The sequence below is a fragment of the Nyctibius grandis genome, chromosome 10 (assembly GCF_013368605.1).
Source record: "Nyctibius grandis isolate bNycGra1 chromosome 10, bNycGra1.pri, whole genome shotgun sequence".
Taxonomy (NCBI): Eukaryota; Metazoa; Chordata; class Aves; order Nyctibiiformes; family Nyctibiidae; genus Nyctibius; species Nyctibius grandis.
The window spans coordinates 5,749,362-5,776,449 of NC_090667.1; the positions used below are offsets into that span (position 1 = coordinate 5,749,362).

General features: G+C 41.0%; 1 protein-coding gene across 1 annotated transcript; it reads left to right on the forward strand.

Annotated features, from left to right (window-relative positions):
- The first annotated feature begins 573 nt into the window (after nt 1–573).
- On the forward strand, nt 574–23,913 carry MAML1 (mastermind like transcriptional coactivator 1). Its single transcript, XM_068409495.1, has 5 exons — nt 574–1,086; nt 10,839–12,251; nt 14,581–14,850; nt 18,403–18,517; nt 20,646–23,913. Exons 1-5 carry the CDS (start codon nt 718–720, stop codon nt 21,635–21,637), a joined length of 3,159 nt encoding a protein of 1,052 aa, XP_068265596.1. The 5' UTR covers nt 574–717; the 3' UTR covers nt 21,638–23,913.
- The last annotated feature ends 3,175 nt before the right edge of the window (nt 23,914–27,088 follow it).

Genomic DNA, 27,088 nt, shown 5'->3' on the forward strand with positions numbered 1-27,088 from the left:
CACCCCTCCCTGTCAATCACCCCTGGCTCCGCCTCCCGACGCGTCTGAATGGCTGCCCCGCCGCCGCCCCGCCCCCTCTCCGCCCGTGCTTTTTAAACGCGCCGGAGGCCGCCTCCGGACAGCCGCCCTGCCCGCCTACGCCTCTGCTGCTTGATTCGCGTTTCCGCGCCTTCCTATTGGCTCTGGGGGATGTCCCTCAGGGCTCGTGACGCGCTACGCGGCGTGACGTAACCACCACCCAGGAAGCTCCGCCTATTTATTCTCAACTCGGCTCTGGAGGGGAAAAACAATTTCAAGATGGCGGCGGCGCGGATAACAATGGGGAGTCGGGGGTTCGGGCCGGCCCGTGCCTGAGAGCGGTGGCAGCCGGGCCGCGCCGCGCCGGGGGGGAGCGGAGCGGGCTCTGGCCGGGCCCCGGCGGGGGTGGGCAGCAGCCGCCGGGCAGGGCTGAGGGAGAGGGAGGGCAGTGAAGCGGCACCGGCCTCGGGGGAGAAGGAGGAAGTGGGGCGGGGGGAGCGGAGCGGGCGCCGGGCCAGGCCGGCCGGAGGAACCGGGGCGGGGGCGAGCCCGGCGGGGAGCCCAGGTAAGGCCCGCGGGGTGGGGGGGGAAGGAGCGGCGGAGGCCGAGGAAGGCCCGAGGAGGGGAGCCCCCGCCATGGCGGGGGCCGGTGTGAGGAGCCGGTGATCGGCGGCGGCCGCCCCCCTCGCTCTCCGGTCCATGGTGCTGCCCCCCTGCCCCATGGCGGAGTTCGTGGTGCCGCGGCACAGCGCGGTGATGGAGCGGCTCCGCCGGCGCATCGAGCTCTGCCGGCGGCACCACAGCGCCTGCGAGTCCCGCTACCAGGCCGTGTCCCCGGAGCGCCTGGAGCTGGAGCGCCAGCAAACCTTCGCCCTGCACCAGCGCTGCCTGCAGGCCAAGGCCAAGCGGGCCGGCAAGCACCGCCAGCCGCCCCCGGCGCCGCCGCCGCCCGCGCCCCCTCCGCCGGCTGCCGCCGTCGCGGGAAGCGCCGACAGGACCGGAGCCAACGGCCTGGACGCCGAGGCGGCGAGCGGCGAGCAGCACGGCCGCAGCAGCACGTTGATCGCGGTAAGGAGCCGGCCCGTTCCCGGTGGGGGGCCGGGGTGGTTGGGGCCGTGGAGGGAGCCGGCGGTCGGCGTGGATGTGCCCGGCTGGCACCGTGACCTCTCCTCGGGAGCTGGCACCAGACGGAGGAAGGAAAACAAGCTCTCGGGGGTGGTGTGATGGCTTGTGGTGGGAGGGCTGAGGTTGGTGTTGCTTTGCAGGGTACTCGCCGCTCTGTTACAGCTTTGCTGCTGATAAGGGCTGATTTATTTTCTCGTCACTTCTGCGCGCTGGAAGAGTACATAAAAACTGCCTGTTGAGGTGGGGGTAAGGGGTGGCCTTCTGCGATGGTTACAGTCGTTCAGAGTAGTGTCCTGTGAATTGTGATTCTGGCTCATTCACCTAAAATATCCCTGCAGAAACTGTCAGGAGCATTAATACTGTGGTGGCTTTGGATTTTTTGTTTTCTTGCTTATGTCTTAATAATTTAGGCTCTTAGGGTTTCATGGAGTCACTTGGTAAGGATATGCTTATTACTGAGGGGGAATTTTTAAGACAAGTAATGTGTCTATTAATTCTGGTACATATTGGAAAGCATTTCAGTGGAAAGGCAGCTGCTTATTTGCCAGTCACTCTAGTGGGTGTGAACACTATGGGAATCCCACTCCACCCATTAAAAACTGGCCTAGCTCAAAATGTTAATGTTTCTCTGGCTTCTCTAGCATTTCTGGTTGTCAGGATATATTCATACAGCCCTGTTTGTATATCAAGATAGCTATTGCTTAACTTATTCTGAGCCCTTTAAATGTACTGCTGTGTATTAATGTGTCAGTAATGTAGGTTAGTAGGATAGACCTCTTAAAGGCTGCCTGTCTTAATACCTGTCTGTCTTAAAACTAGGTCTTTCTAAATGGTGGCCTGCATGAAAATGATATGTTACTGTTCTGAGTGTATTTAAAAAGGGGCTACTGAATTAACCTGAGACATTTCCAGGTTAACATGTAGATTAAATCATATTTTTAAGATGGCCTGTGTGTTTGATCAGATTAGAAGGGAAGGAGGATGTGATTTCCTGCTGTCTTGGACCTCATTTAGTTACAGTTTTTAAAACAGAGTCATGATAGAGCTGACAGTATACTTGGGTATGACTGGACATGATGTGAAATATTGAAACATGGGGCACATTGATGTCATCTTTAACTAGCACTAGGCAGCATGTGTCAGCTTGTAGTATTTACAAGATGAACTGAAAATGTTATTCAGCTGAATTGTTTCTGCTCTTGCTAATATACCTGTGAGAATCTAAGACTTGCTGACTTTTCTGAAGACTTGGATACCTTTGACACAAGTAGAGCACTTCAGACAGTTGTTAAAGAAGGGTGCTTGAGGAAGAGAGGAAACCCTGTGTATTCCGACAGTGATTCTGTAAAACTTTCTGGGTAGCTGTTGTTCAATAGACTGATCTTGAATGTAAACTTGTGTCGGAACTTAAAATGACTCAAACTTGTATTTTATTATCTAAAGACTTGGTGGGATTTCTATTTATTTCATGTCTGGGCTCTAAGGCTTTTTGCATGTGGGGCTCTATCCATTAATGCGTGGGTTTGTTACACACAGAGCTCTTTAGCATGTGAAATCCTGTTGCTTAAACTGCCACCACACGTCTTCATATTGATCTTCTAAAAGAAAGATGTCTTTAATTCATTGGTGTTGTTTCTTTTAAATTGCTTTGGATGTGGATTTGGTCTAATTAGCGTCCATTATAATGAGGACTCTCAACAGCAGTGAGGTTCTGAAATACACTGCACATCTGGGGAAGCCCTTCTTGTACAGGAAGCTGCTGCCAGTGGCCAATTTACACAACAGAAGAGGGTTTTAGTGTATGAATGACTCTTCCTCGTGCTGGCCTGCTGTTTCCTTCCTAGGATACCCGACGGTAAGCTTAATTGCAGCTGCTGATTCATCACCTCGTTACTAGGGTATAAAGTTGGTTTGCTTAGTAATTCAAGTTTTGGAAAAAAGCAACAACAAAAAACCTGCTGCTAATTTAATTCCTTTGGCATAAAAGGTGCCTCTCTAGGCTGGTATTCTATGTCTAGCAGTCATGTAGCTGTTATCAAGACCAAGCATGTGCTTTGTACGGGAAGGACGTGGGTTTGGTTTACAATATTCAATGAAGTTTGGATTAACACCAGAATTATCTTGTTTTAAAATATCCTGCACACATTCCTTTCAAAAGAATGCTGCTAGATCAGTGAAACATGCATTGAATCAGCTATCACTGTCGTTATGATCCAGAGTTTTCCATGAAGCTGCATATGAATCTTCTCTTGGAAAGTGGTACTTTGTGTTGAAAGTTAACAAAGCATTTATTTTTATCCTTGAAAGAGAAAACAACTTGTGTAAAGATAAAGGGTTTGTGGTCTAGCATCAGAGGGCTTGTCATAGAAGGACGTGAAGCTGCAGTGGCACAAATGTGGACAGTGGACAATGTGTGCGCTCCCAGATGCTATAATACAGAGCATCTTCAGCAAATTTAGAATAGTGGAGAACAGGATAGCACCACCACTTCCTTCTTAACGTCTTGTATGATTGTTCATGTGGCCAAAATCAGATATTTCTCTTCCATTAGTCTTTTCTCTTTTGGACCCTGAAGTTGCATGGATCTTGCTTACAAGCAGAAGTAAGGGGTAGGTTCTTCCTTTGTTTTGTTACTAAGCAGCTCTAAAATTTGAGCTGCAGAAACCAAGAGAATACAGTATTGATACAGAAATACCTTGGATGTTTTGTGCACCACAGGCCTGTCCTTCATTTGAGGAAAAAGATGGAAAAACTTACTAGCTTCCTATGTTTTTTAAATTTTGAGACCATTATTTAATGGGAAATTCAAATGTTGACATTTACTTCACATTTCTGTTGTGTAAGATGACATGGTTAAGACTATGTTCAAAGTAGAAGATGCTCAGTGTTCAGATAATGTATTGTCTGTTGTGTTAATCTTATATTTTTGAGAAACGGGGAAGTTAGGAAGAGACAGGACTTGTCCTGGAGAACATTTTTTCATCTTTGCCAGGTTCTGATTTGAGAAAGTTCATTCTAACAACACTGTTTAAATTCTCTGCAGTCGAAAGGTTGGCTTCCTTGTGTTTCTCTGATAGGCTATAATGTAGCACATCACTGAGCTGAACAGAAAGTGTTTCATTGACATGTGAGTGAGGAGAATAGCAAGATCTGGATTTTCATCTCCACCCCTTGTTTTATGGTGTGGGCTCTTGGAAGGAGACCTGCTCCCTGTTTCTTACTGGCTTTTTCCCCACCTGAGAGCAGTTATTGTGTAGATGGCTTGCTTTGTCTAGGACTGCCACAAAACCACAAGCAGTATCTCTGGAATGGGCAGAGAAGATCTAGTCACTGGCCGGTCTTGGGAATGCTTTGTATTAAAGCTGAAGAGCAGACCACATTTATTGGGAGCAATAGAAGTTTTTATGTTAATAATAGGTAAATTCTAATTTAAGCAAAGGCACCAAGTAAAAAGTTTAAAAAGAAATTTAAGTATAAGGAGAGCAATGCAGCGTTTCTTGGTTGAAAAGAACTAAAATAATAAAGGGAATGGATTGCCTGGATTGTACTGACAAGCATTAACAGCATTCCACTAACGAAGCTCAGGCTGGTACACTAACAGTTCAGAAGACCTCATTTTTGTGTAAGCTGTGGTATAGGGGTGTTAAATTGTGAAATTATGTTTTACCACAAAAATAGCAAATTATCTCCACATTATTTATACATAACTATAGTGCAGTGTAGTCTTGCCACCATTGTTTGTTTTTGCTGACAAGTCTGATAGTTTGTTGCCCAACAACTCAGACAGGTTTTTCATAGTCTCCTTTTAATTCTGTGTGAGGTATTGTATGTTTGAAACATTTCCCTTCCTAGATTAGTTAGATATGCAGTGATGCTTCCTAAATTGTAAGGATCTGGGAGTGACTGTTCTGCTGCTGCTGTTTAAGTTCAAGTGAGGTGGAGGATCCGGCATTGCAGCTGAAGGCACAGCAGTTTTTTTGATTCAGCAGAACAATTCCTGTAGCAGAAGCTGCCCCTTGTGACTAATGCAGGCTTGGGATATTTATAGACGTGCATATCCACAGCCCTTCTTCACTCCAGCAGGCAGTCACCCAAATACAAAAGTCTACTGGAATTAAAGTAAAAGTCAAAATTAAAATTAGTCCAGCAGTTTGGTTCTGACAACACAGTGGAATGCAGGAACACATTGGGTAATAAAATGCTTTCCTTGCAGGAGTGGTGCAGCTTTGGAAGCTGTGGGTAGATGCACAGTAAATGGGGAGTTTTTGCTATGTCGTGTAGTCAAAGTGTTGTGTTTTCTATCCAAAATTCGTACACTACAATTTCTGATATGATTATATGATATATGATTGCATTGTTGTTCCAGCTTAAGAGGTCGTCATCTTTGTTGCTCCTGTCCTTGGCCAGGCAGGAGAGGAGGATGTGGTCTATATGGACCAGCTGTAAGCTCTGATTCATGGGAGCTTATCTGTGCTGCAGTGCTACCACTTCCATGGCAGAAAAACGGCTATATTCTATTTTGGTTTCCCCTTCTAGGTGAGAATGCTGGTATCCAGCTAGGAGGCATATTGGAACTAGATTTTTATTATGTTTCTAGAGTAATACAGCATTTCTGCTTTGAAAATGACCAGCATTATATTTCTTTTGCTGGTATTTCATGGCAAATCCTTGTAGACATAACTTAATTCTGAGGCTGAAATGGTAAATGTATTCCGAATAAAATACAGAAAATTAAAGCTCTGTTGAATCCTGTAAGAATATTTCAATCTCTGTAACAGACGCTTGAAAAAACTAAACAAGAATATTATATGGAGCCTAAAAGGCACGGTACAAGAACTAGATTTTTTTTTAAAGTTTTGTTTCTACCATGTTCACTAGGTATTTTTTCAGAAAAAATGAAACTTGCATACAGTTTCTTTCTTATATATATCTTTTTAGTGTCTTCAGTTACAGGACTCAAAGTGTAACAAATTACTGGATTTTTACAAAAGTAGTTTAGTTGACTGTCCTCAGTTTAAACAATCTGCATTCTGAAGGATTTCTTGCTTTCAAGCGAACAATGTGAACTAAACTTTCATGCTTGTTAAGTTCTAATGTATTGGAATGTCATTGGTTTCAGATTATTATCTAAAACTAGTTTCAGGTATTGAGTGTTTCACACTGATGTTTTGATTCCTGGAATAATCTTTTTCTCTTTAAAAACAAAAAAAACACCAAAAAACCCCAACCAGAACAACTTTGTGCCACTGTTTTGATCAGTGATTCATGCCCCTTTCCCACCAAGGCAGTAGGAGAGCACTGCATTGGACTCTGAAGTTTTGAACTCTGCCAGTGCTAACAGAAAAGCTGTAGCTGAAGTTTTAAAGCTTTTCCAATTTCTTCTTGTCGGGCTTCCGTGGTAGTTTGTGGACAGCTTTTATGAAGTCTGCCAACTTGCCCCTGCAGTAAGACCAGAATATGGCTGAGCATCATTGTGGTAAAACTGGTGGGTTTAAGACAGAGATTGAATATAGATATCAAAATTATTTGTGTGCTGTCTGTTTTCTGATGGAAGCCTTGTCATTTGACTGGGCGTGCATCCATCTCCGGCATTATGGTCCTGTGTCCTAGTCAAGTATAGCGTGTATATACTGTGAATTATATGATCAGAGGCTGCTTGTGTTGGACATCCCTGTTGTTGTGATGGATGACACCTGGGTTTTACCAGTTTGTGTTCCTCACATGAGGAATCCACAGTTACAGCCTGACTTGCATGTGTGCTTCTGCCAAGTAAGTGTATTTATTATCACGTTGAGGACTGTCTGTTTTGGTCACGTGAATAAAATGCAGTTCCGATGTGATGTGGAGGAGGTGCAGCCCATGGCCCTTCAATGGCTCTTTGAGAAACGGTATGTCCTGTCTTGCATGGGCCGAAGGACCTTGGGCCTGCTTAGATCCCTTTCTTTGCACTGCTCCTGTATTGGTTTAAATACTCTGGATAAATGCTTTTGGGGTAATACTTTTAGGCAAAGCTAAACAGCAGAGATCTTGGAGACTCATCTTTTGTTGGGAAGTTGATTAGGCTGAGAAAATGGGAGTACATTTCTGTATCTGATCTTGTGACAATGGAAAGGTTTGGCTCATGTGTTATAAATAAAATGGATTGATTCTGCTAAGGAAACCATGGACAGCATACCAGAGGGCCGCTGTGCCTTACAGAATGATAGTGAACAATAAAACTAAAGCTAAAGGGATTTTCTTAGTGAGTAGCAAGCTATGCTTTACTTTGTCAGTGTTTCGGGGTGGGTTTTTTTTTGAGTTTTGGCAGAAGAGAACAGGTTTTTCTTGCCTTGAGAACTCTGTTGGAGCAGCTTGATATGTAGATAGCTTGCAGTCTGATTTGTATCTCATATGCTCCTTGCTATTTTTTTTTTCCCCCAAAACCAGATTATTTGGATAGACACAGACAAATTGGGGAAGAACTGAATTTAATATTTCTTTTTCTGTTAGGAAATCAAAAGCTGAGATAGTACGTAAGAAATGCATTTAAGAAAGGAATTTCACAAGAGAAAGTTGCATTATTTGCAGAGTAGTTACTTGAATGTATTTGGTGTGAGAGTTTCGGGTTCTGTTACTCAAAATTAAACATGAGTAAATAGAAGGTATTGGGATGGCAGAGAAGGAACCTGTAATTTTTATAGCACTGTCTTTTCTTGAGAGAGGAAAGGAGGTGGAAAATGGAGCACTGTTACTAGGGTAGTGTTAAGCTGGTTAGCTGGCTGGATTGCAGATAGCTAACTACAGTAGCACAGATCTCAGTGTAAACTTCCTGCCGCAATATCCAAGTATGCTTTTGAGTCTTTAATGTGAAAAGTGAGCTAGGGTGCAAGGGCAGTTGGTGAATAGCTTCCAAAACTCAGAAGTTAAGTGTCCTGGTTACGATCTGGGCTCAATCTTTTCTGATACGGATAGAAGATAAGCAGATTTTCTTGTCTCCTACGTGTCTACTTGCTATTGTGTACAGGTAGGATATCTTTGACATAATCTTAGATTTAGCTGAGGTGAAGCAAGGCTGGAAGCAGGCACCCCCAAATCTTACTTGATAAGTGAATATATTAAAGTTATTTTTTCTTTAATATCCTTTTTTGACAAAGAAATATAGTTTTAGGTGAAAGGAGGACTTTGTCCAGAGCAGCTAAAGTCAAGATGTCACCAAGAATCAGATATCTGAGCGTTATGACTGTTAAAACCCATATAGATATGAAAGCTCCTACGTGTTTTGATTGACGGAAAGAGCCTGCGATGGCTGTTAGGGGTCTGTACCTTTTTCTAGGCTACACTAAGCGTAGTTTATAAGCATGAATGATTTAATCTTAGACTAGTTAGCTGCATATATTGCAAATGGTGTAGTACAGTAGCAAAGACCTTAGGACAGATTAACTTCTGGAATATTTGTCCAGCAACCCAGGTGGGTTTTGCAGCCTGTGAAGAGCTGTGTGCAATTATAGCTATAAAGCTACCAAAATCCTAGTTGCCTTGAGTTGTCTATATGAATTATAATTACAGCAGTGACCCCAGTGGGCATATGTTCTGTTTCAATATAGAAATTTGCTTCAACTATGAGAATAATATGTTCAGTGTACACAACTAAGTTATTACTTCTATGTCAGTTTTCAGGGAGTGTGTTTTTCCCTAATGATTTAGAAGTAAGGAGGATCCATTCCCAAACTTTAAATGATTGACTCATCATATGACCTTGGGCGAGTTACTCATCCACCTTGAGCTTCGGTTTTCCCAGTTGGGAGTATTAAGTAAACAATGGGAAACTTGCTGAAAGCCAAGTGTTGTGATTGAATTGAGGCTTCCTTGCTTTCTGTTGTTTTGCCTTTTTACAAAAAAGTAAATTTCCATTTTTCTTTCAAGTTGATACTGGAAAAATTCATTCTAGATCTGCTGCTCCAAGCTGTAGACCTGATATTCAAATTAAGAGAATTCAAGTTCCAGCCTCCTCTCGAAGTGTACACCTCATCTCGTCCTACTAGGTCTTCTGCTGATCTCACTACTATGCTGCTATTTCCATCAACCATCTAGAAGATCATAGTCTGCTGGGAAGCTGGAGTCTATCCCCCAGATAAAAATAGGATTTTGCTGCTACCTATGCGAGCATTAAACAAACAGTGTTTTTTCCAAAGATCAGCTAACTGTAGACTGTTTTTTTTTTTTTAAAAAAAAACCTACAACAATTAACTGTGAACCAGTATTTCTATCCTTAAATCAAAGAATGCTGTTGCCCAGGCAAGTGCTGTAAAATTCTTCTGATCATTTATGCTGGCTCTACATACAACCTCTTGCTTGAGTGCTGAGATCTTGAGGTTTCACCTGTTTGTTCTTGGATGAGACAGTTTTCCCCAAGGGTTAGTGGACTGTGTTGTGGAGTCTGCAAGTAACGTTAAAAGAAGCATACTTGTCTTGAGGTTTGTCTAATGAGCTGCTTTTCTGCCATATGAGAGGACTGTTGTTCAGCGAACCACGCTTCAGCCGGGCGGCTTTTTGTGGGGATTCTCCTCGTGTGTCCTGCTGAGATGTGCAAAGGCATCTTGTACAGGTCAGGGCAGCTGATGGGAGCTTTCCCTCTTCAAGTGCACTGCTCTGAGCACTGTCTCTGCCCTACAAGTTTGTCTCTGTTGGTGTAGTGATTCCAGCACAAGCAAAGCACAACTTTTTTTACAGAATGCACCTGAGGGAAGGACAAGTTTATAGTCATCTTTGATGCGTGTGTGAATTCTGTATTCAGATGGTTTTGGGATCACTGGAAAGAACTTTGTATTTGAAAGAATGCTGCCAGGAACGACGAGTTGAACAAAGGCACTCAAACTGTTTGTAAAACTGTTGCTGTACCCTCTGGTTGCTTCTAGGTGGCACTACAAGGAAAAGAATGTGTACATTCACTAGCTATAAGAAGCCAACTGTTGGGCTGGTTGGGGCTCTGGTTGGTCACTAGTGCAGAGAGGAGCAGCTGGCAAATACTTTAGGAGAAAGGAGGAAAGGAATAAACTTACTCTGCTGTGATGGAATTGAGTGAACTCTGAATTGTATTTTACATAAATGTGAAACAGTAGTTGCTTAGTAACAAACTGGTTTTGCTTTAGTGCCAAAAATGTGATTGTGTACAAAACTTATATACATAGTTCTTCTCTAAAAATTATAATCACAAGAGAAATGGTCCTCTCTTTCTCTAAATATTTAAATGTGAGACTGCTTTATTAAGCAGTCTTACAGAACAATTATACCGTGTATATATGGGCCAAATAAAATACAGGGTTTTATTCTCATCTAAAATTTGAATCTTAACATTCTTCAATGTGTTTTTCATTTTGAATAGGAAGAATCATAATATATTCCAGTTCACAGCCATTTCTCAGCTTTTTAGTGTTGTCAAAGTATATGGCAGCTTTTGATTTTGTTTGAAGGAGGGGGGTCTGTTTGATATAGCACATATTTTTGAAAGTTTACCTTAAGAGATTATAGTAAGGAAGTCATCTCATGTGATGACTTGTAAAACAAATCTTATCAAAGCAAAGATGTAACCTTTTTTTTTTCACCTTTTTTTTTTTCCTAAAATGTTTTATTCAGAGCTAGACAGTGTTCTGGTAAGAAATAAAAATCCTGATCTATAAAACATAAAACTAAATAACTAAAACCTTCCTTTTTTTCAGCAGCTCCATGAGACTGTGAAAAGAAAACTTGATAGTGCTGCTTCCCCTCAGAATGGAGACCAGCAGAATGGCTATGGTGATGTATTTTCTGTGTCCAAGAAACTGCGTCGTGATGATGGTCTTGGTGGAGTGAGTGGTTCTTCCAATGGAATGCCCCCTGTGTCTCCACTCCATCATCTTGACAAGAAATCTGGTGGTGGAGATACCTTACAGCTTAATGGAAAACATCCACTGGGGCTAGATGGCATCAGCAAGAAGTGTCTTCCAGATTCCAGCCTGCAGATGAATGGAGGTGGTGATGCTGATGACTCATTTCCTCTGAGTTTGAACAAAGAGCTGAAGCAGGAGCCCGTAGATGAGCTTCCATGTATGATTGCTGGAGCAGGGGGTTCTATATCTCAGAATAACTTGATGCCTGATCTTAATCTTAATGAGCAAGAATGGAAGGAACTTATTGAGGAGCTTAATAGATCAGTGCCCGATGAAGACATGAAGGATCTCTTTAATGAAGACTTTGAAGAGAAAAAAGATGCAGATTCTTCAAATTCAGCTGCACAGACTCCATTGCCACAAGATATTAACATAAAGACTGAGTTTTCCCCAGCACCCTTTGAACAGGAACAGATGGGATCTCCCCAGGTTAGATCCACTTCATCAGGTCCAGCATTTATTGGTGCTGCTTCTGTACCTGTAAGTGCTGCTTCTCCAGCAGTTGGTAGTTCTCAGGCTATGTTTCAGCCTTCCAGTCAGTCAATGACTGAAAATCCTAATCAGCCCATGATGCAGGCATCAAACCACTCTCAGAACGTCCAGAGGCCTCTCCCCAATGTGTTGTTACCTGGGAAGGGTGCAGGAGGTGCCAAAGAAATGTCTTCTGCTCATCAACTTCAGCAGATTGCTGCCAAGCAGAAGAGAGACCAGATGTTGCAGAACCAGCAGCAAGCTTCACAAGTCCACCAAACAAATCAGATGTCTACGTGGCAACAGTCTGGGCCTTCTCATAGTCCACTGGCTGTCCCATATACTATGGAAAATCCCACCAGCCCATCAGTTTTCCAGCCAGACTTCAACAATCAGAAACTCATGATGCCTAATATGGGAAATAAAAGCTCACCGAGAGCTGGAGGCAATTACCATGTGAACATTTTGGGTCATCAGCAAAACAGCTTGAACCAGAACCCTGTGAATAGTCAAGGCTCTATACTAGACTATGGGAACACCAAACCTCTTTCACATTACAAAGCAGAATGTGAACAGGGGGTTACAGTACCTGGTCAGAACAAGACTCCCATGTTGGCATACATACAACAGCGCCAGCAGGCACCGCTGTCTCACGTGAGCGACGACCAAAATGGGATGATCCTGTTGAAACCCAAGTCTGGAAACATTGCCTACCGACTACCGCACAGTCAGGTGAATGTTCTGGGTTTTGTTACCTTTATTTAGTATCAGATTTAAGGTTTTGCAAGAGGGTGTTGGATAGGTAAGGCTAGAGTACAGATTCCTTGGTATTGTTTCAAAACAGTTGCCAAAACATCTTTTAAAGAAGAAAATGATAATATGCAATAAACTGAGACAAGAATCAAGAGCTCTGTTTTCTGCTTGGGACAGTTTTTAATACCCTGTTCTAGGTCATGTGGTAATGTGTGATTTCCAGCTTAATATACTTTGTGGGCAACAAATTATGACACGCTTCATAGAAGCTTCTACTTACAAAGATAAATAGATGTTTTGTAACTTTTGCCTAAAATAACTCGTGTAAAACTGTAGCGTTAAACAGTGTTCACAAAGAAGCTTTGATTTCTTTACCTTCGTTTTGGTCCCTGACTTGTGTCAGAGTTGACTTACTATAAAAAGACATGCCTTCGGTTGCTTCTTTTTTGAAGAGAGATGGAAGTGGGGGCTGCATTCCTGATCTCTCAGGTGTTCCTTGGGGCTTTTCAAATCTAAGAATTTGTTATTGGTTAAGTCTCTGGGGATTGGGGAAGCTTGGGAAGGGAGAGAAATAGATCTTTAAGAATGAAAAATAGTAATATTTGTCTGCTTGAAGCAATATGCTTCAGGTTTTCCTGTAAAGGAAAATTCCACATTGTTCTGCTTTGCTTTGTACATAACTGATGTTACAGGTATGCTGCAGGTGGAAATTTATGTAGTGGATGGGAGGTATAGACTTGTTGGGATTCTGTAACATGTGCCTGCAATGCACGTACTAGAGGGCTTGTTGAGAAAAAAGGTCTTTGTTGTAAGGATTAAAGCTCCTCTAGCAAAAGCTGTTGGAGATGCAACTCTGGTAGTATGTTCCCACAACAAAACAAAAAAACCTGTGAAAAAGATATGATTAGTCTTATGATAGACCCCACAGATGTACAAATAAAAATCTGAGATCAATGTGTCCTTCATAAGGCGCAAAAAAACCCAAAAAAACAAAAAAACACAAACCCTCTTTAATAGCTAGCAGAAGTAACAGTCTAATGACATTTTGATGGAAGAAGGGGAAGGGTAGAGATGATTGTATATGTCGCATCTCCCCCCTCACTTCAAAACATGAGGGTGACCTTGCATCTACACTGCCATGCTTGCACCAAATTAACAAAAATACTGATGAACACTTCTGGAGAATTTCTCAAAAACTTGCATATAGAACAACTTAGCACAGCATTACCTGTATTTGTCTCATGATTTCTTATGAAACTGCAGAGAGAACCAACAGCCGAACCCATTAGCTGAATTCTAAACTTGAAAGTAGTATTTGTTTGCATAGAGATGAGGCTGAACTGTGCTTAAAAATGATAAAAATTGTCAAATTTCGAGTAGATTTACTGGTACAAAGAGGGCAGTATCAGATCTTGAGTGATAATCGTTCCATGTTATTTTTGCTTGTCCCAAGTTCCAATCTCCAAAAAAGCAGTCTTATGAAAAATTAATAACAGGCTTATCTGTAGTAGTATTTTTCTCTGTGGAATATGGTGATGGTTGGATTGCTGGAAAAATATGTTTAGACTCATTTTGATCAATGATAATCTTTTTCCCCTTCACCTGCAAATAGTAAATACTCTGATACTAAAAAAAGCAACTTTAGGAGGGGAGGCATAAACACTTGCTGAATTAAATGTTGACAGCAAAGGCAGGATTTAAATAAATATTTTGTATATCACGAAAATTTGAAATGTAGTATTTCAAAAGCTGCTACCAAAGCTGGTGTGTTTGAAGTGCAATTTGTAACCAGTGAGCAGAAGCGCACAGAGCTGTACTTGCCGCTTTGAGCTGGACTTTGGGAAGTACTTTGAGACTGAAGTTAAAGCCTCTATTCCTGGATGTTGTGGAGCTTCTGACCTTAACGCCGAACTCTCACTTCTGTGTCTGGCACTTTATAAATGGCTTTTTGACTGTCTTTAATTAGCTGAACTGGAAACTGTGTCGCACTTTGCTTTTGCTGTTAGAAGGTTCACAAGTGAAGAAGCTATTGCGTAAAGATGGCAAAATATAAGGAACTGTTCTAATTTTTATTGAACAGTGTGAATGTACAAATAAGCAATAATCAACAATTTCTGGTTTTCACAGATGCGTTACGATTCCCCTTCTGTGTAGCCTTTGTTTATGAAGTCTCCCTTATCCTGTAAAATGATAAAAATAATACAAATTGTGGTCATCACCATGAAATTGCCTTTCTTCATCTGTGTAACTACACACGGTTTCTCAGTTCTGGAGGGCTAACCTCTTTTTGTTTTTCTGTATTCCGCAGGATCAAAACCCTTCTTCTAATGTTCCTCGCGTTCCTGTTTCTGTCCCGGGCCCTGGCGTGGGTGCCCAGGCTCCCAACGTCTCCATGGCAGGTAACCACAGCAACCCACCTTATCTCAGCAATCAGCAGCAAGCAGCAGTGATGAAGCAACACCAACTGCTGATGGACCAGCAAAAGCAGAGGGAGCAGCAACAAAAGCACTTGCTCATGGAGCAACAGAAGCAGCAATTCCTAATGGAGCAGAGACAGCAACATCTTCTGGCTGAGCAGGTGAGAGGGGCCAGCGGTCTTTTTTTTCTTTGAACTGATTTGCTCTGGAATGAAACAGTATTTGAGCTCTTGTCGAATAGTTATCACATTAGAAAATAAGGAATGTAAACTGCAAGGCACTCTGGTATCATAAGTATAATTGCTGGTTTATGTTTCTATAAAAGTAACCCAAGCACATAGCACTTGATTGCTGAGGCTTATTTTTTCCTGTTATTACAAGGCACTGTGGTGAATGAAAAGAATAAAACGGGTAGAATTGAGTAGTGAGAAGATACAAGACGAATACGTACACGGCGAGAAGGTATCATACTAGCGATGGTGTAATTCTTTGTGAAAGAAGAAAGGCAAATGAAATCAGAGCAAAAACAGATAAGGCTGGGAAACTGTTGATGTGTTCTGTAAAGCTTTAAATATGGAAGCAGTGAGCAAGGGGCTCTGTAAGCTCATTGTGCCTTCTGCCTTTCTTCCCTGTGAGATCCACAGCAGTTCGTGTTCCAAATTTTAAAACATCTTTCACTTGTTTATTTGGGGAAAATAATTAGACATCTGCATCCAACTTGCATCTTATCCTGCCAAAAGAATTTAACTCTGCTGTCCATCAGACTGCAGAAGGCTGCTTTAGTCTCTGTCAGGGAAACGGGCTCCTTGTGTGAACCTTTCGAAGCTTTAAAACTTTTACAAGTCTTTCAGCTGGGAATTGGCCCAAAGGGCCTTATTCCCATCATCGGTGCTTTTCTGCATTTTTAGAAGTCCATGCAGGCATGTTCCAGGCACTGGCACTGCATATACAGAGAAATTATCAGTATCTGGTAAGATGAATTTCAAAGAAGGTTTGTGAGACCCAGGGAGAATCTGGTATTCAGGTCTTCTGGAAAAAGTATAATGATCTGTACTGCTGAAAAGTTTTGTCTTTGAAGATAATGGGAGAGGGAAGAGCCATGGAAAGCATTGTCTTTGAGGATAATGGGAGAAAAAAAAAAGAGCCAGTGGTTTAATGAAAAAAAAAAAAAGAACAAGCCCCACAACTGCATTTATCCCTGATAATTAAAAAAATAATAATAAAAAATTTAAATGCTCTGGAGTCCTTCAGCTAATAACAGTTGGGAATGTGTGATTTCCTTAATTTTCAGCACTGTTAAAAGGTGATAAATCTCAGTGTTCTCAACTTTAAAGTTGGGAGTTGTTATCCTGGTAGACAGGATTTTCACTGTAATAATAGTTTGGAAAACAGATGGTGAGAGAAGGTCAGGTAATGGTTTTGTGTGTGGACACCTAAACTTTGTTGCAGCGACTGTCCATCAGAAGCTTTATTTAAGAAAGAAGGAAATGATACAGGCTCCTCTGAACTGAAAATATGTGAAAGCCCATTTTGAGGGGAAGGATGTAGTAGAATCTGCAGTATTGTGGAGCTATGGCTCTGCTGAGTCCTAGCTGTAATGCCTTTATTGATCACCTGGAGACTTCCGTTAAAATTGAAGACTAGATTGAGGTGACAGAAAAGCCCCTTCAGTTTTTGACCCAGTGTAGATAAAACATAAGAATGTGGTTGGCAGTGTTTTAAAGAAAATTGTATTAAGGTAAATGTAAAGATACATTTTTGATATTTGGGTAAAAATACAGTTTGGGCTTAGGGAATATCGTGGTGGAAATGTACTATCAAAGACTGAAGGACAAAGAATGCCCAAGTCGTCAATAAAATAGTATTTTCTGTATGAGTTCTGTGATCTATAGACTTATGTAAATAAATACAATGCTTTTTAGTAAATCATTGAGTTTTTGATTACTTGTATATTAATATCAAATGTCAAAAATTCCTAATTGTTACTCTCCCAAAATGTTAACAAACAGATACTCTTTGAAAGAAAGTGGAGAGAAAGGAAATGCGGGGTGTTGGCATCCTGCTTGTGCTTTTGCACCACCGGTGAACAGCGATTGCTAGAGCTCTGTTTGAGCTCTAGCCCAGTAGGTTTCCTTAGCTCAGTAATGGACCTAACACATCAGACCTCTCTGAACAGTGGGGTGGTACATGAACAGGGTGACAAGTAGCATATCTCAGTGTTGAAATATTTTTTCCCCTGTTTGCTGCTGCTTAGCCAGCACATGTTGCTGTAGTAAATATCAGTATTATGAAAATATTTTATTCCTGTCCTAGTTATGGTAACTACAACTAACTTCTACATCTTGCATTTCTGGATAGTGATACTGGGACTCTGATCCCAAATAAGGAGCGGCTTTGCTTTGGAGCTGAACAGACCTGGTTATTGCATTTGCCACATTTCTTAGGCTTGTGCTGCCCAGTCAGGCTAGATATTGTTAGCATTCTAACTTGATATTTATTTCTTTGGATACACATGATACTGGATGTAGTTTTACAAAAAGATTTCTGAATCAGTTGATCTAAATTTGCAGGAGAATTTTAGTTTCGGGTAGCTTCAGTGCCATTCCCTGTGACACGAAAGCTTTCTTTGCGTTTGATATTCTGCATCTTTTTTTTTTCTTTTCTGAGCCAGGTTCTGCAGTTCTTGGTTTCTCTCAGAACTGTGGCATCTCTCCTTGGCTTCTGTGGTCAGCCTCTTTCAGGTTTGACTGGTCCTGCAGGTAGCAGGTCCTTTCTGTCAAGCAGCCTGCCCTCTTCATTCCTCTGCGTGTCTCAACAGCTTCTCAATTGTAGACATTTCAAAAGGATGGTAGTAACGTGTATCTGCCTATTTGTTACATCGCACTAGTCTCTTTTTTAAAGGCTTATTGCTTGTGTCTTTACCCCAGTACTCTTGGAAGGGAATTTCTGTCCCCTTCTGTGCCCTGTGTAACTTTAGATAAGTAGGTAGTTGTGCATTGTATCACTACCTAATTATCTCAGCGTTTCAGTCCGGTTGAAGGTATCAGTTGAAGAAGAACCAGAAGTGCTCTGCCTGGTACGTTTCGTACTGTAAAAGCAGCCTGTTGGCTGTTTATGCTGTCAGGATCTCTCAGTGTACTCTTAGTGCTTGTACATACACTCTCGACATTCCCCTCGAGGCTTTAAATTTCATTTTCCCCAAAAGTTTCCAAATAGAACATTTACTTATGTTATTCTTCAAATGTTTTTATCATAAAGTAGGTATGGGTTGAATGCGCTTTTAAAGAGGCAGGATTATTTTGAATCATTAGTAGGGTTTGTTTCAATTGATTGGTGCATTGTTAAGAAAATGGTTTTGAACGGTGGTAACAAAACTTGTGTAGCTTCTGTTATAAACTTAGTTCTGCAGTTTTCCATAGTCTTCTAGGAAAAGCTGTGGTATATAAGGGTTTGTGCATAGTTTTTTCATTTTTGAAAACAAGGGCTAGAAAATATTTACGTGTTCAGTTTTTACTTTTCTGTGTAACTCATCAGATTCAACTGACTGTTTGAACCTTGAGAACAAAGGGCTGAAGTGACTTTAAGGTTGTAGAAGCCCCTTTAATTACCAGCTCCGCATAAAAGTATGCAGATAGCTTGTTTTTATCCAAGATAGTCACCCGTGGAAAAAGCTTGACGACTTTTCTGATTCACTTGCATTGGACCTTTGCTAGGAGAAACAGCGGCAGCAGCAAGAGCAACAGCTGCAACGGCATCTGACTCGACCACCTCCCCAGTATCAGGATCAGCCGCAGAATCCATACCAGCAGCAGGTTGGACAGTTTGCAGGTAAGTAACGTGGCAATTGAAATAATGGCAGAAAAAATACCAGGAGTGAAAAACAAAGTGTCTTCAAATTTCCTGGACTGGATAGCTTTTAATTAGTTTATTACAACATCTTCCCACGTTACTGTGCCTTAAACTTTTAGACTTGTACTCTGGTTCAGTTGCAAATTAACAGGTTCCTCTGTCCCAGATATCTGGGACAACTTAAGTTTCTGATTCTTAATATTGCTTTGGAAATGGGTAAAATTCTTAAGTGCCTTCATTGTTCTAAAGGGTTTTTTATACTACTGTTTCCCTTTACAGGCTGTAAATTCTCCTTAACTTTCATATATTAGGATTCAGCTTTTTTTCTGAAGCCTGACATCACTACTGCTCGTATCTATCACAGGCCCTCATTAAAGAAAAATAAGTGATGTATTATTTCTCTAATCTACTAGGATGAGTTTAAAATTCTCTTAATTATCCCTACTATCTTTAGAAGGGAATGGAATTTGAATTCTCTTCATTACATGTTACTGTCCTACATGGTTTTTTTTGTAGGAGAAGCAGCTTGGTATGTCTTCAGTGTGTTAATGCTGATAAATAAAAGATGTTGTTACCGTTAAGCTGGAATAGCTTCATGAATGTGGAACAACTAGAGAACAGTAAAAACTCCTCTCCTTACCTGAAAAATCCTTAGCTAACAGGGCATCAAGAAGCCACTTGTCTTTTTTCATAAAACTAAAGTACAAAAAATTGCTTATTCCCTTCGTTTTGTTTCGTTACTCTATTTCCACCAAAATAAATACTGAAGGGAAAAGATGCAAATAGAAATGTGACACCCTCATTCTGACAGTGTTCATGACTAGGCAGTGCCTAGTAGAGCTATGACTGGGTTTTGTTACTGAACTGAAAAAACCTGATACCAATGCAAAAGGATTGTGTGTTAACACAGTGATCAGTAGCATCCTTCAAATATTGCACTGAAATGTTTTTTTCTCCTGCCACTTTTCTACAGAAATACAGTAGTACACTTGTTAGAAATAGAGTATGTTTTGCTATAGTGAACAGCAGTATTATTAAAGCTATTTTTTTTTCCTTGTTATGATGATTATAACTATTTTTTGCATCTTAAATCCTGGTATGTGTACTGCCTCTTCGCTGTACTGTTCCAGTAAGACTCCTTCCATGCTGCCTCCAACATTGGTCTTTTTATGATGTGCTGCTTTGATAATTCATTCAATATAATTTGAATATATTTGAATAAAATTATATTTGAGTAAAAAGTGAATTAGTAATAATGGAGAGCCAGTGTTCCTCAGCTAGCTTAAAATAAGAAAAAATTCTGCAGCTTTTTGGTTTGAAAGTAGAGAAAGTACTAGTGTATGTAGGTATCCCTTGGTTGACTATATGAAATGGCAGGGGGATTGTATGCATTACACTTCACAGTGCTTTTCTGTTCTTTTTTTTTGCTTTAAGTAGGGGTCTGTTTCTTCTAAGGAGGAAACTTTTTTTACTTAGAATTTACAGAACACAGGACTTTTTTTAGTTTGCTGAGAAGACTTATTTTTGCAAATCATTTTGCTTGGTTATCAGCATTGTATATTAACATAGCGAATATTTCATCGTGAAAATCCAGAAAACACTTGACCAAAAATTTCTGAAAGTTACAGAAAATAGAAGATATTTCTGGAACTGTGAAAACACAGGACTGGAAACACTGCAGTTGTACAATATGAGATATACAGTGTATGCACGGAATAACTGACAATGTGCGTGTGCAGTAAGTGGTATTTCTTTTAACAGCCTAGCAAATTGTGCATGTACTTCAAAGCAGGTGTGTATACTTTTGTTCACAAAGAAATATGAGTCCTGCCTTTAAATTTTTTTTTAAATCGGTGATGCTGAACTCTTAGAAGTGGTATTCAGATTTTTTTAGGACATTGGCGTATCTGTGTTTGAGATCAAGGTGGAGTGCTAACTGGAGCAACAATTGACACTCTAATTAAGGTACTGCTGTCTGTGTTGGTTGCATAGGTTGGTTTATACAAATGCAGCTGCGCCTCCTTTCTGAATGAGAGTGTCTACAAACCTAACTGAGCTCTGGTTGAACAGAGGTATTTAATGTACAAAATATTTCTTTGTATTTCAGGGTCATCTTCAGCCATGCCTGGGGTCAGTAATTTAGGACAGTCCAGCTCCAGTAGTCCGCGGATGTTTCCTCAGACCCAGAACATGATTCAGATGGGACCTGGACACAGTTCTGTTCCTCCGCTCCAGTCGGGCTCCAGTCAGCAGGATCGGGGCGTGACTCAGTATACCAATATGCAAAACATTCAGCGAGGGGGATTATACAACTTGGCGTCTGGTATGACACAGATGGTTCCCCAGCATGCAACGCAAAGTGCCAATGGACAGCCACCGATGCAGCGGCAAGGCAGCTTGGGCCAGGGTGCTGCCGTTCCTGCTGGGTATGGGCAGAATAGCTTAGCAAACTCAAGTATTTCTCAGCAGCACAATAAAGGTGCACTGAATCCAACTTTATCTAAGCCACAGATGGCAAGAGTACCAGCTGCTATGGGGGCTCAAAATCCATCTTGGCAACACCAAGGTATCCCTAATATTAACAACCAGACACAAGCAAACAGTGGCTTAGGACCGTTTACTGCAAGCTCCTCTTTCCACATGCAGCAAACTCATCTAAAGATGGCCAACCAACAGTTTGCCCAAGGAATGCCTCAGGTAAGCCTAAGCACCAGCAGACCGATGACCTCTATGAACGCTGCTGTCTCTGGGCAGATGCTGTCGTCATCTTTAGGCGCTCAGCAGCGGACAAACCCACCTACACAACAGCAGGTACCCTCACAGCAAGTCTTGCCTGGCATGAACCAGACTGTTCCAGATCTGAATGCTTTCAACCAGAATCCAAATCAGCAAATGCCCAACAGAGGTAATCTGCACTGTAGTCAAGGGTACCCTGTGAGGACAACTAGTCAAGAGCTGCCTTTTGCCTACAGCAGCCAGTCGGGCAATAATGGACTTCAGAACTTAACTGGTGACACAGATCTGATAGACTCTTTGCTGAAAAACAGGACTTCAGAGGAGTGGATGAATGATTTGGATGAGTTGTTAGGAACTCATTAAAATGGGGGTGGGGGGTTCTACTTTTTTAATTATTTCATGGAATATAAACAACACTTGGACCAAAAAACCTGTGGCATTGAGGAGACTTGCAGGCATTAGAGGTAAATGGCTGGGAGAGGGACTGGAGCTGCTTCTCAATGAGTGTTGATACGTGGTAATGGCGCACCAAGCAGGTCTGCAGGAACAGCGCGCTTTATCTTGGTGTCTCTAAGGAGTCGCACACTTGAACAGGTCAAAAAATACTGTGCGTGTCCTAGCCAGCCTTTCAGAAATCTCACTTGCAGTGTTCTAAAATTATTTTTTTTAATTATTTAAAAATAAAACGAAATTCCACAGAAATAGTGCAGAAAGAAAGCAAATAGTTGCACAAACTGTGTTTAGGGCTTAGGCTCCTGCAGCTATTACTTGCAATCATTATTTGTTCATAGCTTGACATGCTATTTTAGTACTGTCCATCAAACTTCTGACTTTATTTGAGAAGATGCTGTATGCACCTGAGTACGCTTGCAAAATGTTTTGAATTGTTTCTTTTCCCCATCGCTGAAGCATGTGCCTGTACTCTCAATAAGCAAGTGATATTTCACAGTAAATATTTCTAGATGCTGGTGATAGATGAAAGAAAGTATTAAAACCTGGCCAGTTAGTCTAGGTAGTCGTCTTAATAGATTGTAGTCTTTTAAGCTGCAGTTTGCACTCTGTTGTAGAGAGGCACAGTTCTTGGCTTATACCTTGCTGTGTTTAAAGGGGGAATTTCTTAGGGGAGAACTTTTAAACTATAGTAGGTTTAACATGAATTGTAAAGCCATTTACTTTGCACCTGTTTCTTCATAACTTATTTCCAAAGGTAGTTGTATTTAAATGAAGGCTTTGCTTCATGACAGCTTTGACAGTTTTCTTTGTTGTAAAAAGTGAAACTAACTTTTGAGATCAGTTCATTCCCCAAAGTTAGTAGTGACGCAATGAGCACAAGACTTTGTTGCTTCAGGATAAAAATGAGGAGGAAAAGGAATTTGGCTGAGAGGTGAAAAGTCCTTATCAGCAATAATAGCACAGGCAGCCTGGGAGAATACTTGTATCAGGGTTGCTCCAATATGGAAGTCTCCCCCTTTAAATACTTTTTTTTTTTTTTTTTAATACTGGGTTACTAGTTTGATAATCTTTCTATAGACTGGTGGATTTACTTCTTTAGTATCCCTTGAAGCAGATGCTGGTCCTTCAGCTCAGCCCAAGGAGACCTCTTATCCATATGTTGAGGTCAGTCGCAGAAAGGACAAAAACCACACTGGGAACAGTCAGTGTTCCAAAGTCCTTACTTTCTACCAAAAAAATCCCCTATCCACCAACAAACCACCTTGCCTTAACCTTTATTTTAAAATGAAAATAAAGTTGAAAGCTTTTGTTTCAAATGCACAAATACCTCTTCCCTTTTAAATCCACCTTTTTTGAAAACTCCTTTAAACTTTCTAATCAAACCCAGCATTGTGAGTTAAAAGCAATTTCCTTCAACACAGACTGGCTTCTTCGGGAGTTTTCTGCACTGCAGAGATGTGTGAGAGAGGGTTTTTTCCAGAGTGGGTGAAGGGAAGTGAAGGATAACATTGATTTCAAAGAAGGAAAATATTTTACTGTATCTGCAGCTCCTTTATGAGACAATTTGCACTTTTAAAAACTGCTTTTTAACACTAATACTTTAACCCTTTCCAAATATGCATGGAACATGGTTTGTCCAGCACACTTACCGAGTGTGGATGAATTACGCTCTGTTGAACAGATTTGATATTGTATCATGTTGAACTGTTGGTGAAAGATGTGCGTTGATCAGTGGATCCCACCATTGAATAGTGGATAAAACTTCACTGAAGCAGATTTAATCCCTTGTAGAGCTTGTGGAAAGATAACATAAAGATTATCTTTGGCTGGGAAGACAAAGGTGTTAGTGACTTTGGTTGTTGACACTTCTGATATTTTCTAGAATAAGTAGTTGAGATGCAAATAACTGATGCTAACTTTTGTTATACTGGCAATCTAAGAAAAGAGCTAGTGGGTTTGGTTTACTGTTAAGTTAAACCAAAAACTGGTCCAAGGTAAGTGTCATTAGAAGAGTATAGATAAACTAGGAATGGCAGTGGCAGGAGTGTTTGCTGTATTTTTATTTTTAAGGGTTAACTTTGCACCAGTGTGCCTTCCCTTCCTGTTGGGAGTGCTTGGGACCTCATAATTTCAAGTGACATCCTTCAATGTCACTAGTTTTTTCTCCCCCTTACAAACACTTGAGAGAAATAACAGGGTAGTAGGATTCAGCTTTTCTTTCTTCCCTGTTCAGGTTGTGGTGAAATCTGCTATGTTTTCCAGTAGATTTTGCACACAGACTTTGTTCTGAATAAGTCAAAATACAATCCATCCAGTTGTGATTTCTTAATTGGAGGAAAATAACATCTGCTGTTTGCATTATTACTACCAAAAAAGCAATCCAGCTAAATGTCCAGGAAAATGCAGGTGTACTCTTTCCTCCACTGTTTCTGGAAGCTAAGGTGGATATTGCCCTGCTTGACCAGAGGGTTTGTTCAGGAAGGTATCTAGATTTGATGACAGGGCCTTTTCATGGTACTGTTGAAGTAAAATTAAGTGTGATTCTAGGCAAACTGGCTTATAATGCCCATCGGTCTTCATATGTGAACAGGATCCAAACAGCATTTAACCTGGTAGAAAAAACCGCCCTTGCTTTCTGGTTTTGGTCCCTGTCCACATAATGCGATCAGACTGTTGGAAATATGGTATCACTGTAACAAAGTTGAAACAGTTCGATGGAAATGAAAATACGGTTTAGATGTACATAGGGCTGGGCTTTGCCTTTATGCCCTTTAACATGTAGCCATCTGTATATGCACTTGGGCTTTCCATTTGCTGCAGCTTCAGAGCAATAAAATGTATCTCCCCTGAACTGTACCCAGCCAGCCGCCAATGGCTTTATTTATAAACTGCGGTTTTGGTTGGGTTGGAAAGGTGAGAGTGTCACTGTGCAACATCCACTGCCTTCCAAAAACCACGATTCAATTGAAAAGGGTGCTCAAAATTTTGTTATACACATTTCCTTTGTGTAAATAAATGTTTACAATTTTATATTAAAGATTTGAATAAGAGTTAGATCTTCTGACTGTATATTTTTTACTTTTTATAGATTTTAAAACTATAATTCTTTATATATGTGTTTGGGGGGGTATTATGGTAAGTTTTATGCTTGTAAATGGAGAACAGTTGAATTTGATGCTAACCTTTATGAATTTTTGTCATTGAAATGTATAAAGAGTCCATTAATCCCCTTATTCTTTTACTACAATTACTGGTGCACACCAAAAAGAAATCCTTCACTTCTGTTTTATCATTATAAAATAAATATTTTGCTAGTGTATTAAACATACATGGTGTGACTTTATACGTTTGTGTGAGATGAGCAGAGTTTAGCATTGTTGTTCCTAGTGAGGATGGTTCCCTTCATCCCAACACACAATTTTGGTCAGCCTGTTACTAAAGCTCAAACTCTTCTGCTGTGTCTTACCAATTATTATGGTTTCAGAAAGTCCATTTAAACAGGCCAGGAGCGGATGAAGAGGCCTTGGAAAACTTTCCTTTAAAAACAAGGCTTTATGCTACACCCACTGCTTCTGGACTTTTTTTTTTTTTAATGCTGTTGTAGGCCTTACGCTAGGAAATAGGACTGCAGAGTTTGTTGTTATTAGTGAAAAAGATGTTAATAACTACTCATATGTGCAAAATTGTAGAGTTCCAAAAATATGCTCAGATTCCCTCAAAATAACAGGCCTTAGAGGTTTAAATTGGTTTCCTTGAGATTTGTAAAAAGAGAGGGTTTGTTTGAGAGGCAGATTGCACAAAAAAAAAAAAAACCAAAAAAAAACCAAAACACAAAACAAAAAAAACCCCAACCAAATAGAGAAATGGGGACCACGTACTGCAAGCATGAGTTAATGTTTCTGAACAAGGACCAAAATACTGGCAGTGAGTTGCGTGCAGATTTTGGCTTAAAGCTGGTAAGGTCCCTCAGCCACGGTGTAGAGCTGGGAGGTTGAAGAGGCTGTGGAGAATAATGGCAAAATTGGTCTTTCAGGCCCTGCGGGATTGTTGAGCCTCTTAAGCTGGACACTGACAGGTAGGTTGGTTAGAAGAGAAGTAAAGCAACGATCTGTGGCTCTCCCGGCGCCCAAAGGAGCCTAGCTTCAGGGCTGTGTGTTTGGATGTTAACGTGTTCTTGTTAACAGGTTATTACTTGACGAATTACTCTGGATCGAACATTTCAAAGCAGTTCTCCTGCTGAATCATACCACTTGCAGCAGACCCAAGAGTTCAGCCAGTTATGTAGCATTTCCTGTTTGCCGAGCGTGCCTTTAACCGATGATATCTGGGCTGAAGTTCTGAACTGACATCTCAAATCTCTCCAACCACAGATTTAGCAGTAGTGATAAAGAAGCATATGCGAAGTGTGACACATGTGTTTCTTGCTAAGGCTGTATTCATTTTACATGTTACTGTAATTTCAAGCATTCCCCTACATATTAAGAATTTTAATCATCTTCAAACATTGAAAGATCATTCTCTAAGCATTGAAGTTGGTGTCTTACTATACAGCTATTGTGTTTACGGCCCCAGCTCAGAGCCTTCAGATTTCCTCACAAAGTGCATCCTGACTTGTCTGAGTACATTTTGGGTATATTCCTACTCTGCAAGTCTTGAGTTGTGTTTGGGGGGAGAAAGAGACCCATCACTTCAGAAGCTTGTAAAGAGCCAAGTAACAATACCAGGATGAGCTGCTTCTAGCCTGTGGGGAACTGTGAAGTTATTGCTTTATTGTCCCATTAAAAGTGCTGCACTATATTTATATATTTGAGTAAAACAGAAATTTCCCAAACTGTCCCCCGTTGAAGTGATGTGTACGTGTGTGTTTTTCCAAAGATTTTAAGGAGTCAGTGGCAGCTTGTGACCAACCTCTGCTCAGAAATGGATTTTCTCCTGAGGCTGATGTAAATCTGTAATGGAAGCGTTTTCTAACGCCTGAATTGTTTGTTGAAATGGTGTAAGCAGAAGTAGACTCCTGGTGACATTTCCTCTCTGACTTTTATATTAGGCACCCCAGATGAAATCTTGGGTCAGCAACAGACTCTATTGAGGTTAATTGTTTTTATTTCTGTTTCAGTCTGGGTCTGCTAGCAGCTTGGAGGGTCCAAAGTCACATCAGATGAGTGTTTTGCAGAGAAAGGGAGCAGTTTTGCTATTCTACATGCATGGTTTTTTTTTTTTTTAAAAAAAAGTGTAAAGTTGTATGTTTGAATTAACTTTTCAACTTGATAAGCTGTCACGATGGGGCTTGAGGTGACAAAGAGCCAAACCAGAAGAACAAACTTGCTTCGTTCCACTCAGGAGAAACTGTAGGTGTGGTCA

Bases quoted from the DNA above. Each gene is read 5' to 3' on its own strand.
- MAML1 (XM_068409495.1), top strand. From the start codon at position 718: ATGGTGCTGCCCCCCTGCCCCATGGCGGAGTTCGTGGTGCCGCGGCAC. The intron at 12,252-14,580 runs GTGAATGTTCTG...TGTATTCCGCAG, and splicing joins ACCGACTACCGCACAGTCAG to GATCAAAACCCTTCTTCTAA. The intron at 18,518-20,645 runs GTAAGTAACGTG...TTTGTATTTCAG, and splicing joins GCAGGTTGGACAGTTTGCAG to GGTCATCTTCAGCCATGCCT.